At 37.6% G+C, this 16,288-nt stretch overlaps 1 protein-coding gene across 1 annotated transcript; it reads right to left on the bottom strand.

Annotated features, from left to right (window-relative positions):
• Window positions 1-1,799: 1,799 nt before the first annotated feature.
• Window positions 1,800-12,280, bottom strand: stk3 (serine/threonine kinase 3 (STE20 homolog, yeast)). The gene is made up of 11 exons (XM_051664522.1): window positions 12,088-12,280; window positions 11,670-11,750; window positions 11,453-11,581; window positions 11,209-11,323; window positions 10,958-11,122; window positions 10,690-10,857; window positions 9,836-9,973; window positions 7,436-7,561; window positions 7,114-7,315; window positions 6,611-6,783; window positions 1,800-3,497 (listed from the first exon to the last, which is right to left on the bottom strand). The coding sequence occupies exons 1-11, from the start codon at window positions 12,108-12,110 to the stop codon at window positions 3,339-3,341; spliced, it is 1,479 nt and encodes a 492-aa protein (XP_051520482.1). The 5' UTR covers window positions 12,111-12,280; the 3' UTR covers window positions 1,800-3,338.
• Between the last annotated feature and the right edge of the window lie 4,008 nt (window positions 12,281-16,288).

Raw genomic sequence — 16,288 nt, forward strand, 5'->3', positions numbered from 1 at the left:
TTTGAAACACTTGACTGAAATGTTTCTCTTGATCTTAAAATTTTTTGATCTGAAGGCGTATGCTTAAATGTTTGAAATTAGTTTTGTAGACAAAAATATAATTGTGCCACCATTTTAATTTATTTCATTATAAAACTAAAATTTTATTTAAAAAAAAAAGTTTTTGAAATTGATGACTTGGACCAAATAATAAAGAAAAGCAGCCAATAAGTGCCCAACATAGATGGGAACTCCTTCAATACTGTTTAAAAGCATCCCAGGGTGATACCTCAAGAAGTTGGTTGAGAAAATGTCAAGAGTACATGTCTGCAAATTCTAGGCAAAGGGTGACTACTTTGAAGATGCTAAAATATAACACAGTTTTGATTTATTTTGGAATTTGTTTAGTCACAACATAATTCCCATTGTTCAATTTCTATTATTCCATAGTTGTGATGACTTTACTATTCTAAAATGTGAAAAAAATAATAATAAATGAGTACGTGACCCTAAACTTTTGAACAGTAGTGTATTTTTACAGCATTTATTAATCTTAGTTAATAGAAATACAATTGTACAATGTTAGTTCATGTTAGTTCATAGTGCATTAACAAATGTTAACTAATACAGCTTTTGATTTAAAAAATATATTAGTATATATTTTAATTAACATTCATTAAGATTTATAAATGCTGAGTAAGTATTTTTCATTGTTAGTTCATATTAACTAATGTTGTTAACTAATGTTAACAAATTGAAACTTATTGTAGTGTTACTGTCTTGATTTAAAGCTCGATTATGCTTCCTATGGTGCCATCTAGCGCTCTGACTAAGCCCTTCTAAGGGAAGTCTACAAGCTTAGCATAAAATAGCATAACACGGTGGTCCCATAGACATTCAATGGGCTGTACACTGGCGAGAAGACAAAAGGCCATTTTTTTTTTAAACGATGTCTATGGACGAGCTGCTTGAGTGTTCTGAATAAACTGCTTTTGTGAGGAAACAGGTTATCACTTACTTAATCACCTGTCCGCTAATCTTCAACAAACAATCTATTTGGAATCAACTATGTGTAGAGTTTACTACGATAGAATTGCTGCTTTATAAAAGAAGACACTGACAGGTAGGTGTCAGTTTACGGCTCTCCCCATTTGAGTGGAATCCGCAAATGGTGACTTACTGTCGTAACGCGCTAGTTGACCATTACGCTCTCTAGAATCTCTGGCTTTGCGCATGCATCAAAGACTAGGCAGTTATTTGAGCATGAAATCACGATCATGCCTAGAGACTGCAATGACAAGATGTACAGTGAAAAATGTGTTATATTTTGGTGTGTTCTCACCCAAAATCTATTGGATCGCTTCAGAAGACATGGATTAAACCACTGGAGTCTTATGGATTACATTTATGCTGCCTTAGTGTGCTTTTTGGAGCTTCAAACTTTCGTCACCACTCACTCGCATTGTATGGACCTACAGAGCCGAAATATTAGTGATCTGCTGATGACAGAAAGTACCACATGGCATGAGGATGAGCAAATAACACAATTTTAATTTTTTGGGTGAACTATCCCTTTAATCATCATCTAAAATGTATAATGTTATTGTTTTGTGCTGTTCTAGACTAAGATGACGCTACATTTATTTTTTACTGTCCGTGTTTGTTTTTTTAGGTCTCCCGATGTTATACTTGTCTCTACATTAAACAAGGATAGGAGAAAATATTCTAACGGCAAAAAATAATATAATTACCTTCAAATGTGAAAAGGTGTGAAATTGTAATATCTTAAAAATTGTTGTTAAATAAGTCAAGATGATGGATAAGGAGACAAGTAACAGACCTTTATTTAAAAAACACACACAAAAAAAAGGAATAATGCACAATAAATTAGTAATCATTAAGAATGTGCCTAGGTGAATGTCAGAGTATGGAATACAACTCAACCACAGGAAACTTAAGGCACTGAAAGCATGGTTTTAACCATCTCATGAACTAACTCTTATACAAAAACAATGCAACCATTAACAGACTATACTTCAAATCAACTCCGATTTATAGACACCATTAGTCAACAATCAGGGCATGAACATTGTTGAGAAGCTTTAGTTATTTAAGGTCAATTTAAAACTCATCCTTCTCTTAAACGACTTTTATGAGGCCATTCACATTACTGGTATTATTACATTACCGTGTCCTTGAGTTGCTGTATTGCTTTTGGTAGGTATGGATAGACTAAACATCAACAATGGTACCATTACCATAATAATAATAATAATAATATATATATATATATATATATATATATATATATATATAGATATATAAAAAATAAAATAAAAAATTATTGGACTGCAATGAAAAAAAAGAAGAAAAAAAGAGAGAGAGAGACCAAGAGAGAGAGTTCATAGCCAAGCAAACCCTGAGATAAAGTGAGAACTTCTGAATGGGGCACAGGAAAAGTTCTCACTTCCTCATACAAATACTCAACACAATTTATTAAGGATCTAGTGGCGGTGAAGAGAACATAATGGGGGAGAAGACATCACACAGAAACATTCACAAACCGAGAAAGTGACATTCAGCTTAAATAATTCATGCATATTTACAAAGCTGTGGACAGATGTTTGAAGCCTATCTTTGTGTTGAAGGGGAGTTTTGAAGGAATTGGAAGCACAGCTGCATTAACTATCATTTTCTCTCTCCATTTTTACCAATAAAGATAACCTTTAAGACTCAAGGCTGAGCAGATCCCTTCAATGTTAATCTCTACTGTAACATGGTCCCACAATAGCAGAATCTTAACCTATAGTCTGATGTACAGGAAAGAAACTTTAAAAAGAGGGTTAACACGCTCACTAAGGCTTTCTCTACATTTGATTGTCTTTGGTTTAGCAATCCATTCACACCTAAAAATGACTTTGTAGCAGTCCAGCCAGCAGTTTCTATGCATTACACCAAAGAACTCACATTTTCACAGTTATTTTCACAACTAGTCCTGACCAATTCAGCTTGGTTTCTTTTACAGCATTGAGAAAGTATTAACTGAAGGTGTAGAGATGGCTAAATCATTTCTTTTTGGAAAACATTACTTCATAACAATGGAGAAAGAATGAGACTGATTAAGACTTATTCCGCTTGTTTTAAAATGAACACCTAATATCTTGAATGCGACTTCTGAATTCTATGGAAAAATTAGTGATTTAGTATGATCACGTGACTTTCTGTCATGTTTCTTACACCCACTGGGATCTTCTTCAAATGTACAAACAGCAGGTGTGTAGTAGAATATGCATCAGTACAAAATTGAATACAGGAGGGGAACTAAGATCTGGCCAGCCAGCTTTGATCTGACAATTCAGTTAAAAGTTCTGCTGCCGGCGCTTCTTTGCATCCATGGCATCGAGAATGGGTTGCCTCTTTGCCGTATAGCGTTGCCGCAATTCTTCAATCTCACGCTCCATCATGGGATCCAGAGCACTGAGACGCATCTGCAGCTCTTCAAAATCGAGGTTTTTCAGCTACACAGACATAAACACACATAGTGATCACATAGTGAAAATAAATAAAAATTATTAGTCTTTCCTTACTATGTCAGGCAAAGTCATAATGTTCAACCAAAATCCCAATAATAACCAGAACAAATGAAGATTGTGCACAGCACGGGACTTTTAACTATAAATAAGCCTAAAACACACCGGCCACTCTTATTTTTAAATGGAGACTTAGCTCAATTACAATGCTCTATAGTTAAAGGAATAGTTCACCCAAAAATAAAAATTCTCTCATAATTTCCCCTCAGCCCTCATGCCATCCCAGATGTGTATGACTTTCTTTCTTCTGCAGAACACAAGTGAAGATTTTTTTGAAGAATATTTCAGCTCTGTAGGTCCATACAATGCAAGTGAATGGGTGCCAAAATTTTGAAGCTCCAAAATCCACGTAAGGGCAACAGAAAAGTACTGCAGACGACTCTGGTGGTTAAATCCATATCTTCAGAAGCGATATGCTAGGTGTAGGTGAGAAACAGATCAATATTTAAGTCCTTTTTCCTTCTGTTTTTGGTGATTCACAGTCTTTGTGCATATCGCCCCCTACTGGCAGGGAGGAGAATTTAGGATAAAAAACGACATAAACCCATCATATCACATGGATTTAAACACTGGAGTCATGTGGATTACTTTTTTGCTCCCTTTATGTGCATTTTGGAGCTTCAAAATTTTGGCACCGATTCACTTGCATTGTATGGACCTACATAGCTTAAATATTCTTCTGAAAATCTTCTTTTATGTTCTGAAGTAGAAACTCATTCACATCTGGGATGCTAGGAGGGTGAGTAAATAATGAGAGAATTTTCATTTTTGGGCGAACTATCCCTTTAAGTAGGTTATTTACCAAATTAAGCTTTTTATAGCCTGTATATTCACCAGATGATGGGTTTAGTATACAGCTGAAGTCAGAAGTTTACATACACCATAGCCAAATACATTTAAACTCAGTTTTTCACAATTCCTGATATTTAATCGTAGAAAACATTCCCTGTCTTATGTCAGTTAGGATCACTATTTTAAGAATGTGAAATGTCAGAATAATTGTAAAGAGGACGATTCATTTCAGCTTTTATTTCTTTCATCACAATCCCAGTGGGTCAGAAGTTTACATACACTTTGTTAGAATTTGGTAGCATTGCCTTTAAACTTGGGTCAAACGTTTTAGGTAGCCTTCCACAAGATTCTCACAATAAGTTGCTGGAATTTTGGCCCATTCCTCCAGACAGAACTGGTGTAACTGAGTCAGGTTTGTAGGCCTCCTGGCTCGTACACACTTTTTCAGTTCTGCCCACAAATGTTCTATCGGATTGAGGTCAAGGCTTTGTGATGGCCACTCCAATACCTTGACTTTGTTGTCCTTAAGCCATTTTGCCACAACTTTGGAGGTATGCTTGGGGTCACACGGTTTTAGAGCAGTGGCTTCTTCCTTGGTGAGAAGACTTTCAGGTTATGTTGATATAGGATACGTTTTACTGTGGATATAGATACTTGTCTACCTGTTTCCTCCAGCATCTTCACAAGGTCCTTTGCTGTTGTTCTGGGATTGATTTGCACTTTTCGCACCGAACTACGTTTATCTCTAGGAGACAGAATACATCCACAAGTACACCTCCAATTCAGTACACATCCTATCAGAAGCTGATTGTCTAAAGGCTTGACATAATTTTCTGGAATTTTCCAAGCTGTTTAAAGGCACAGTTAACTTAGCGTATGTAAATTTCTGACCCACTGGAATTGTGATATAGTCAATTCAAAGTGAAACAATCGGTCTGTAAACAATTGTTGGAAAAACTACTTGTACCATGCACAAAGTAGATGTCCTAAACGACTTGTCAAAACTATAGTTTACTAATATTAAATCAGTGGAGTGGTTAAAAAATGAGTTTTAATGACTGTATGTAAACTTCAGACTTCAACTATATATTACCAGATGAGGTTTAATGAGGAATAATATTATTCACAACATATGAAGTTGGAGACAAAATCTATGTGCTGAGGGGCATGTTTCTATACAGTCGCATATCTCTTTGCATGTCTTCATTTCAATTAAGAACACTTGATTTTCTAATCAATATAAGAACATATGCATTGAAGTGAAAAAAATAAATAAAAAATTGAGCATAGATATTTGCTGATAACCGATAATTCCAAAAAGCAACAATCAGCACATACTAATTGGTAAAACCGATATATAGGTCTACCTCTAATTAGTGTTCGAGTGGCATGAATGGGCGGATATATTGTATTGTAAAATTCAACGTCATCGGGTTTACTTTAAATTCAAAGTTCTTAAAGTGTGTTTTATGTCACTGGCAGCTAATGATGTCATATTCACTGAGCACTATATGTACAAGTAGTTTTATTCAGTCTTTTTTTGTGGACCACTGGAATACTGTTCACACTGTTGTTATTTCTTTCTTTGTTTTATTAATAGCTCAGCAAGTATTGACACTGACAACCACCCCTGGAGTCGCGAGTTCGAATCCAGGGTGTGCTGAGTGACTAAGCAACCAAATTGGCCCGGTGGCTGGGGAGGGTAGAGTCACATAGGGTAACCTCCTTGTGGTCGCGATTAAGTGGTTCTCGCTCTCAATGTGGCACGTGGTAAGTTGTGCGTGGATCGCGGAGAGTAGCGTGAGGCTCCACATGCTGTGAGTCTCCGCGGTGTCATGCACAGCAAGCCACGTGTTAAGATGTGCGGACTGATGGTCTCAAAGGAGGAGGCAACTGAGACTTGTCCTCCACCACTTGGATTGAGGTGAGTATCCATGCCACCATGAGGACCTAGTAAGTACTGGGAATTAGGCATTCCAAAATTGGGGAGAAATGGGGATCAAATTTAAAAAAATAAATAAATAAAAATAATTTCTTTGTGTGTGAACAAATTACTAAAATGGGATGACTAAACAAAAAGCAAAAACTATTCATCTATCTATCTATCATCTAAAACACCAAACCAGATATACAGTGCATAATTAGCATATTGGCCATCCTGCTCTCTAGATATCGGCATTAATGGCATGTGCCATTAATAAGTCCATATTGGTCGACCACTATAAATTACATTGTATTAAAGCACTTACAAAATCAAAGTCTCCGTCTTGAGGCACTTTCCAATTGTCTGGAAAAGCGGTCTTGGAAATTAAATAAGGGTCCTGTTGGTTGTGGTTGTAACTCTCTTGTGCTTTGTTCGAGTCCTGTTTGTCGAAGTAGTCCATGAAGGATGGACGCAGAGCTTGCTGAGCTGTAGGATTTCCTATTTTAAGGGAAAAACATTAGCTCATATTTTCTATCAAAATGTGGCATAAAAAAATAAAAATGAAAAGATAAAACAAGGTTCACACTCCTATTGAACAATGAATTTCAATGACTTTCCAGTTGTTTGTAATTACTGGCTAAGGATTTCTTTTAATATAATTTCATAGAGATTGAACTCACAAAGAGCCTTTTTTGAGCTGAATATATCTATAAAAAAATAAATAAATAAAAATAGGACATTTCCAGGCCACAATCTCAAATTTAAATTGCCTGATATTCCCAGGTTTTCAGTGACTGCGAGAACCCCAATAAGATCTTCAACACTCACTCCTCATTGAGCCAACATCCACCACTTCTTCTTCATCATCGCTGTTGATAACCATGGTGCCCAGGTCGGACTCCAGCATGGTGCTGCCATGCTCGATCATGGTCTGAGCCCCATCGCTCATGGTGCCTGTGGCTCGCATCGTGCCAGCGCTCTCTGAGCCAGACTTCACCATGGTGTGGGAATCCACTTCTACTTCCTCCTCCTGTGGAACGCAATCACGTACAACATCAGCTAAAACACAAATGCTGTGTTCATCTTAAACAGGAAAATGTGGAAACGAGCTAATTCCAGTCAATAATCTCATAATAAGTGCAATCCTTACTGAGTTCTCGTCCTCTTCCTCCAGCTCTCTCTGCTGCTCCTGTTGTCTCTTTGCCTTCATCTCCATGGCCTCTGTGATCAAGTCCCGTAGAATGCTGACTGGCTTAGCACTGGTTATAAAGGGATGCTGCAAAACATACAGAATCATTTTTTAAATGTAAAATTTAGCAAACAGTTATTTTTTCAAGCACTTTCAAGGTACCAAAATCATCTTGTTCAAGCACCTCAAAGCTTTACATACGATAAATTCTAAACATGACTTGACAAAAACGCAATGATAAAAAAAAACAAAACAAAAAACATTGTCAATGGGGCCTGGGTAGCTCAGCGAGTATTGATGCTGACTACCACCCCTGGCGTCATGAGTTCGAATCCAGGGCGTGCTGAGTGACTCCAGCCAGGTCTCCTAAGCAACAAAATTGTCCTGGTTGCTAGGGAGGGAAGAGTCACATGGGGTAACCTCCTTGTGGTCGAGATTAGTGGTTCTCACTCTCAATGGATCGCGGAGAGTAGCATGAGCCTCCACATGTGATGAGTCTCCGCGGTGTCATGCACAGCGAGCCACGTGATAAGATGCGTGGATTGACTGTCTCAGAAGCAGAGGCAACTGAGACTTGTCCTCTGCCACCCGGATTGTGGTGAGTAAACGTGCCGCCACGAAGACCTACTAAGTAATGGGAATTGGACATTCCAAATTGGGGAGAAAAAGGGGATATATATATATATATATATATATTATATATATATAAAACATTGTCAGTGATTTCAAACATTGCCCAATTTCCTTTACACCGAAAGCTAAGACTAGAATCATTAATATGATTATAACCAAAGTTTTGCATTAACACATACAGTCGACAATGCCGGTCATCTATGGGGTGTGATTTACTGTGGGGGGAAAACAAATTCTGTAGTTAAATTATTGGGAATATGAAAATAAATGTAAAATAAATGTGGCTATTTTTTTTAAAGAGTTTGTGTGTTGTTTATTTATTTATTTTTTTTACTTCAAATAAATCTAAGCAAAAAAACTGATGTCACCAGCCATTTGAATAAAGGCTTAAAGAAGACTGCTTTGAAAAATACAAGCAAATCAGTTACAATATATCAGATGTGTGTGAAATCTTACCTTTAAACATACACATCTGCAGCAGAAATAAATTCAGTGTGATGGGACTGTTTTCCCCCAAACCAGTATAAGACACGACTGCAATTATCAGACTGATTTGAAGAATATATTGAATATGATAAGTGTTTTCAGCTGTTTTAACAGCTAAAATATGTAAGGGATAATTGTACAGCCAGGCTAGACATACATTCAACAAGACCTTAGATTTATTTAATGAAATTGCAGCCTTTTGGGAGGTTCAATAAATCACACTGGGCCATGTTGTAATTTTGATTTTATTTTGATTAACTGTACAGCCCTCAACTTATTTATTGCATGTGTTAACTTACTGCCCTACTTTAAAGTATCCATGTGATACAAATTATTGATTGTAAATTATTCCAGTCAATTCAAGTTTTAACGAAATGCTTTTCTCAGCATTTACCTTCAGAATATCCTATAAGGGCTGAAAATTGCAAACATCCATTGGTCTTTTTTTTGCACACTTACTAGACAAATGAATTCTTTGTTGTTGATCTCTCCTGGGCATAGCCATATTTTATGCATTGAAACAGCACCCTGGCATGTCCAATCCACGCAGTGAGACGTTCAGTACTTATGTGTGCACGCAACATCAAGCAAAATGCGGAGCAGCGTACGTGCCCTCAAGCGCTCACGAGACACCACAAACATAACAACTGTATAGCCTTATATCTATTTTAAATTCTAAAACATTTTGGATCTTTTATAAGTCAACCTAAGGAAAAATCAAGCATTTTCCAAACTTTCAAGGCTTTGTACAAACCCTGTATTATGTTTCACTTACTGATACAAAGAGGGTCCTCTACTGATTGGCATGGATGAGCATGATGCAAAAGTTTTCAGTTTCCAGATGCCGTTATAAATATACCCTATTCGCAGGCTTATTTGTCACCCATGATTAATTTATTTTCCAGCTAAAAGTGACTTATAATAAGGGGTTACCGAGATAAAATGAGCAGTATGAGGCTGAACGTGATCTGAATACACACCATGAGGGGACAACGTCCCGTGTGAGTTTTAAATGTATAAGCACTATCCACTAAGTGAGTGGTCAAATGTACTTCTTCATTTAAAGCACCTGGGAAAATGGTAAATTGGCCTTCACGCTAAAATGATCTATCAGCTTATTCATTTTCTACAGCGAATAAGTATACAGCTCATTACGTTTCTGCATTTTAAATGCACATGTAACAGTCTACATGTGCACGTGTATATGAAAACTGTGGAAGCATTAAATGCCTCTTTCCAAACCTGCAGCAGATGAGTGGCTGTGGCTCTCTGCTCGGGGTTCTTCACCAGACATTTCTTCACAAAATCTGTGAATTCATCACTCCATAGCTCTGGTTTCCGGAACGTGGGTGGAGGGTTTGTTGGGATCATAAAAATAGCCTAAAGTGTAGACAAAAATGGTATCATGTATAATTTTCAGATGTTGTATGTTTCCCGTTAATGTATTGCAAGGTATTTTAAAGGGATAATTCTCCCAAAAATTAAAATTATCTCATCATTTATTTACCCACCCTCATACCATCCCAGATGTGTTTGACTTTCTTTCTTCGACAGAACAAAAATGAAGATTTTTAGAACATCTCAGCTCTGTAGATCCATACAATGCAATGAAAGATGACGAGAAATTTGAAGCTGCAAAAAGCACATAAATGCAGCATAAAAGTAATCCATACGACTCCAGTGGTTTAATCCATGGCTTCAGAATAGCCTCTCAGATTGGCCTCTCAGAGGTGTGGGAGAAATAGATCAACGACTCAATGATCAATGAGGACTAAATATTGATCTGTTTCTCCCCCACCTATCATATCGCTTCAGAAGACAGATTTAACCACTGGAGTCTTATGGATTACTTTTATGCTGCCTTTATGTGCTTTTTGGACCTTAAAAGTTGTGTCCAACATTCACTTGCATTGTATGGACCTATAGAGCTGAAATATTCTTCAAAAAATCTTTATTTGTGTTCAGCAGAAGTAAAAGTCATACACATCTGGGATGACATGAGGGTTAGGAAATGGTGAGATAATTTTTTTTTTTGGGTGAACTATCCCTTTAAGGTTAGAAATAAAACCGCAGACTTATTTGTATGTTCCACTCACCCTCATTGGATGAATGTCTGCATAAGGAGGCTTTCCTTCAGCCATTTCTATGGATGTGATGCCAAGAGACCATATATCTGCCACACAGTTGTAACCAATCTCTTGGATCACCTCAGGGGCCATCCAGAAAGGTGTTCCAATAACTGTATTTCTCTTGGCCATTGTATCCTTTACAGGCCATTATAAATAAATAAACAAAAACAAAACATTTGATGATTAAATGTATTCATTAACATTATATACACAATCCCTACATTTTGATACTCACGGTGAGTTGTCCAGCCACTCCAAAATCTGCTAGTTTTGCATGGCCTTCTGTGTTGAGGAGAATATTCCCAGCTTTGATGTCCCTGTGGATTTTTCTCATGAAATGGAGATACTCTAGACCTTTCAAGGTGGATTTGAGGACTGTGGCGATCTCATCCTCAGTGAGCTTGTCAAGAGAAAGAACACTTTGTGTTTTTTTAACCATGTGATGAAAATGTGTTGCATTTTACTGTCTCTCTTCCCATTACTTACAGTTTTGTTGCGCAGTCTGATAATATCAGACACTGATCCAGCACCACAATATTCCATCACAATCCAGAGGTCCGTGTTCTTGAAATAGCTGCCATAGTACTTCACTACATATGGACTGAGTAAGGACAAGGAGAACATCACTGTGTGAGAGATTATAACATAGAGCAAACAAAAGTGTACATCATGCAATGGCTACCTTTAATCAATAAAAGGTTATTTATTATTTTCTACCAAAGGGCTTTACCTGTCACATTGCTGCATAATGGAGATCTCTTTGATGATCTCCTGCAGATCTGATTCTACAGGAACCTGTTTGATGGCCACCACTTGCCCTGATTCCTTGTGAATGGCTTTGAAAACACTGCCATATGATCTGAAACAAAACACAGAATAAATTTAAATGAGTAGGCCGAACATCTTATTCAGTATCACACAGCAAATAAACAAAGACTGATACGTACCCTTCTCCAAGCTTTTCGAGAACATCAAACACTTCCTCTGGCTGCTTGGTTAGACTATCTTCACTGAGCTTCTTCAGTTTACTGATGAGAAAGAACAACCTTACTTCCTTTAAGGTATAATATGTCAGGGATTCATACACTAGTAGCTTTAAGAAAACGTATTATATCCTATGTATACACTATATATTTACTATAACGAAATTACGTGTTTACAGTAGAAAATGAACATAAAACATAATTACAATAGTCAGACTGCGTTCACCCATTATTCTGTATATATAGTTAATTATGTACATTATGATTATAAACACAAAATCGAATTAAAGTTTCTTCACTGATCTGCAGTTTCAGTTTGATTGTTGAGTTGAGGCCTGTAAATATTAGCTAGACTGGTTAGCCGAGCTTAATTTTTACTTACTTTCTGGGCACCGGCTGATCCATTCTTGTTATTTAAGTTAACTGGTATTTTACGGTTAATTTCAAACACTGTTATTGGATCATAATCTAAGTAAAGGAGCTAAAACGCATGTTTTGTTTAGACTTTCAGGAAGCACAGATAACCGCCTATTCGTACCGCTGCTTACAGTGATGTGAAGCGATCTGACGTGTGGGATTTTCCATCATAAATAATCCTTCAAAATAAAAGTCCCTCTATAACTCGAAACGTGGAATAATCAATATAAACATATTTGAGAATAATCACATAACGTAAAAGGATCAGCAGACTAAGCACAAACTCGTTTTAAAACACGACCTTCGTTAGGGTTAGCTACAGATAAACAGATGTCAGCCTGTATATCTTTCAACGTTCAATGAAGTACAATAAAATTACTCTAAAATAATACATAAATCTCAAACATTTCGTGTGTACACAATTGGGTACAGATATATTTAAGCGATAAAGCGATTAAAAAAAGAAGATAAATGGTAAATCTTTCAGTCTCGTGCAAGATATAACAACACAAATTATTTCAAAAACAGTTTGAGAATTAATGTTGAGGTGGATTTTCGTTTAGTTTCACAAACAAGAGAAGCTACATTTAAATATCTGTTCCCTTATGACTCAGTACACTTGACATTGCGTCACTAAGCTGACGCATATGGGGAATGTCCTTCTATACCACCTAGTTAAAACCTTTCTACAATAAAGCAAATTCTAAAATTGGCTATGGTGTTTAAGCCCCGCCCTTTTAGGCGTGAAGCTGTCCGGTATAAAAGTGGGTGAGCAAACACCATCCCTCCTAATTTTCTTCCTTCAAGACAGCAATTCATCTCTCATCTAGAAGCCTTCTACTACTTAGCTGTTGACATACACGAGTCAGCAGGCAGGATCTTCACGGCAACAAGAATACTATCTGCTCCCCTGCAGTGTTACGGCGAACATTTACTCTGCTTGAGGCTTCGCTGGTGAATGGGCCGTTTCAGCATCCTGATTCCCTGCAGTGCTTCAGCAGTAGTTTTGTATCCTTATAAGCTATTGTTATGTATATATTCTGTGTTCTGTGCACGTCAGTGTATCTATATATATATATATATATATATACAGTACTGTGCAAATGTTTTAGGCACTTGTGAAAAACTTTCAAAGTGAGGATTCCTTAAAAAAATAATGACTTAAATAATTGTCATTAATCAATTAACGTCATACAAAGCCCAGTAAACAGAAAAAGAGCTAAATCAATATTTGGTGTTAACACTTTTGCCTTCAAAACAGCACCAATTCTCCTACTTACACCTGGACACAGTTTTCTTTGGTTGTTGGCAGATAGGATGTTCCAAGCTTCTTGGAAATTTGCCACAATTCTTTTATTTATTTAGGCTGTCTCAATTACTTCGGTCTCTACATGTAATCCCAGACTGACTCGATGTTCAGTGGGGGGCTCTGTGAGGGCCATGACATCTGTTGCAGGGCACCCTGTTCTTCTATTCTATTCTATTTGCAAAAGTAATGTTTAGGAGTATAACATTTATATTTCCTATTGACACACTAAATTTGAAGATATAAATAACCGTTTTAAGACAAATGTTTGTGAAACATCTTATGTGCCTAAAACCTTTGCACAGTACTGTGTATATATACAGTTGTGCTCAAAAGTTTGCATACCCTGGCAGAAATTGTGAAATTTTGGCATTGATTTTGAAAATATGACTGATCATACAAAGATCATGTCTTTTATTTAAAGATAGTGATCATATGAAGCCATTTATTATCACATAGTTGTTTGGCACCTTTTTAAATCGTAATGATAACAGAAATCACCCAAATGGCCCTGATCAAAAGTTTACACACCCTTGAATGTTTGGCCTTCTTACAGACACTCAAGGTGACACACACAGGGTTAAATGGCAATTAAAGGTTAATTTCCCACACCTTTTTAAATTGCAATTAGTGTCTGTGTATAAATAGTCAATGAGTTTGTTAGCTCTCATGTGGATGCACTGAGCAGGCTAGATACTGAGCCATGGGGAGCAGAAAAGAACTGTCAAAAGACCTGCGTAACAAGGTAATGGAACTTTAAAAAGATGGAAAAGGATATAAAAAGATATCCAAAGCCTTGAAAATTCCAGTCAGTACTGTTCAATCACTTATTAAGAAGTGGAAAATTCAGGAATCTCTTGATACCAAGCCAAGGTCAGGTAGACCAAGAAAGATTTCAGCCACAACTGCCAGAGGAATTGTTCAGGATACAAAGAAGCTTCCACAGGTAACCTGAGGAGAAATACAGGCTGCTCTGGAAAAAGACGGTGTGGTTGTTTCAAGGAGCACAATACGACGATACTTGAACAAAAATTAGCTACATGGTCGAGTTGCCAGAAAGAAGCCTTTACTGTGCCAATGCCACAAAAAGGCCCAGTCACAATATGCCAGACAACACCTTGACACGCCTCACAGCTTCTGGCACACTGTCATTTGGAGTGACGAGACCAAAATAGAGCTTTATGGTCACAAACATAAGCGCTGTGTTTGGAGAGGGGTCAACAAGGTTTATAGTGAAAAGATTAGCATCCCCACTGTGAAGCATAGTGGTGGCTCACTGATGTTTTGGGGGTGTGTGAGCTCTAAAATGGGGGATCACGGGGAATCTTGTGAAAATTGATGGCAAGATGAATGCAGCATGCTATCAGAAAATACTGGCAGACAATTTGCATTCTTCTGCACAAAAGCTGCGAATGGGACGCTCTTTGACTTTCCAGCATGACAATGACCCTAAGCACAAGGCCAAGTTGACCCTCCAGTGGTTACAGCAGAAAAAGGTGAAGGTTCTGGAGTGGCCATCACAGTCTCCTGACCTTAATATCATCGAGCCACTCTGGGGAAATCTCAAACGTGCGATTCTTGCAAGATGACCAAAGACTCCGCATGACCTGTAGGCATTTTACAAGACAAATGGGCAGCTATACCACCTGCAAGAATTTGGGGCCTCATAGACAACTATTACAAAAGACTGCACGCTGTCATTGATGCTAAAGGGTGCAATACACAGTATTAAGAACTAAAGGTATGCAGACTTTTGAACAGGGGTCATTTCATTTTTTTCTTTGTTGCCATGTTTTGTTTTATGATTGTGCCATTCTGTTTAACCTACAGTTGAATATGAATCCCATAAGAAATAAAGGAAATGTGTTTTGCCTGCTCACTCATGTTTTCTTTAAAAATGGTACATATATTACCAATTCTCCAAGGGTATGCAAACTTTTGAGCACATCTGTATATGTATATACATAATCTTCTCGCAAAGAATGTGATAGAGGTTGTTTCAGATGAATTAATAAGCCTGCTGTCCCACTGCGCGAATGCGTGGCAAGCTCTCACGGGCGTGTAAGACTGGGTGTTTAAAACATTCAAACACGGTCATATGATTCAGTTTGTACGCCTGCAACCTTGCTTCAATCTGTGGTCCGACCACACAATGTGCTGGTGTTGTGCGCAGAGATTCACAGTCTCCTTGAAAAAACATGCTAGAGACTGCCGCAGACTGCGACACACACAGCAGGATTTACAGCCGTTATTTCCTCATTCTGGAGAAGGACGGCAGGCTTCTGTCCATTCTAGTTCTGAAACGCTTGAATTGCACGCTCACAACGCACCCATTCAAAATGTAAACTCAGAAACAGATCTTATCATACACCCGTCTTCAGGACTGGTTTGCGTCAATAGATCTGAAGGACACATACTTCATGTACAAATTGCACCGCGTTACATGCAGCTTTTTAGATTCGCGTTCGAAGGAACTGCTATTCGATTAAAAGTCCTTCATTTCAGTCTGTCTCTGGCTCCCCGCACATTCACGAAATGTATTGATGCAGCGCTCGCCCCATTGAAAATGAACAGTGTGTGTGTTTTGAAATACCTCAGCGATTGGTTATTACTAGCCAATCAGAGGCACTACTGAGCGAACACAGAGACTTGCTGCTTTGTTATATGAAAAATCTGGTCTAATGTCAACTGAGCGAAAAGCACAATTTTCCCCAGCCAGTAAATCTCCTTTTTAGGAGTTCAACTCGACTCCGTAAGCATGCGTGCGCACCTCATGAATGAGCGCGTACAGACCATTCTTCAATGTCTGTCTCAGTTCAAACTGGATAAACATTTCCACTGAAGTCATTTCAGAAAATGC

The sequence above is a fragment of the Myxocyprinus asiaticus genome, chromosome 30 (assembly GCF_019703515.2).
Source record: "Myxocyprinus asiaticus isolate MX2 ecotype Aquarium Trade chromosome 30, UBuf_Myxa_2, whole genome shotgun sequence".
Classification (NCBI taxonomy): domain Eukaryota; kingdom Metazoa; phylum Chordata; class Actinopteri; order Cypriniformes; family Catostomidae; genus Myxocyprinus; species Myxocyprinus asiaticus.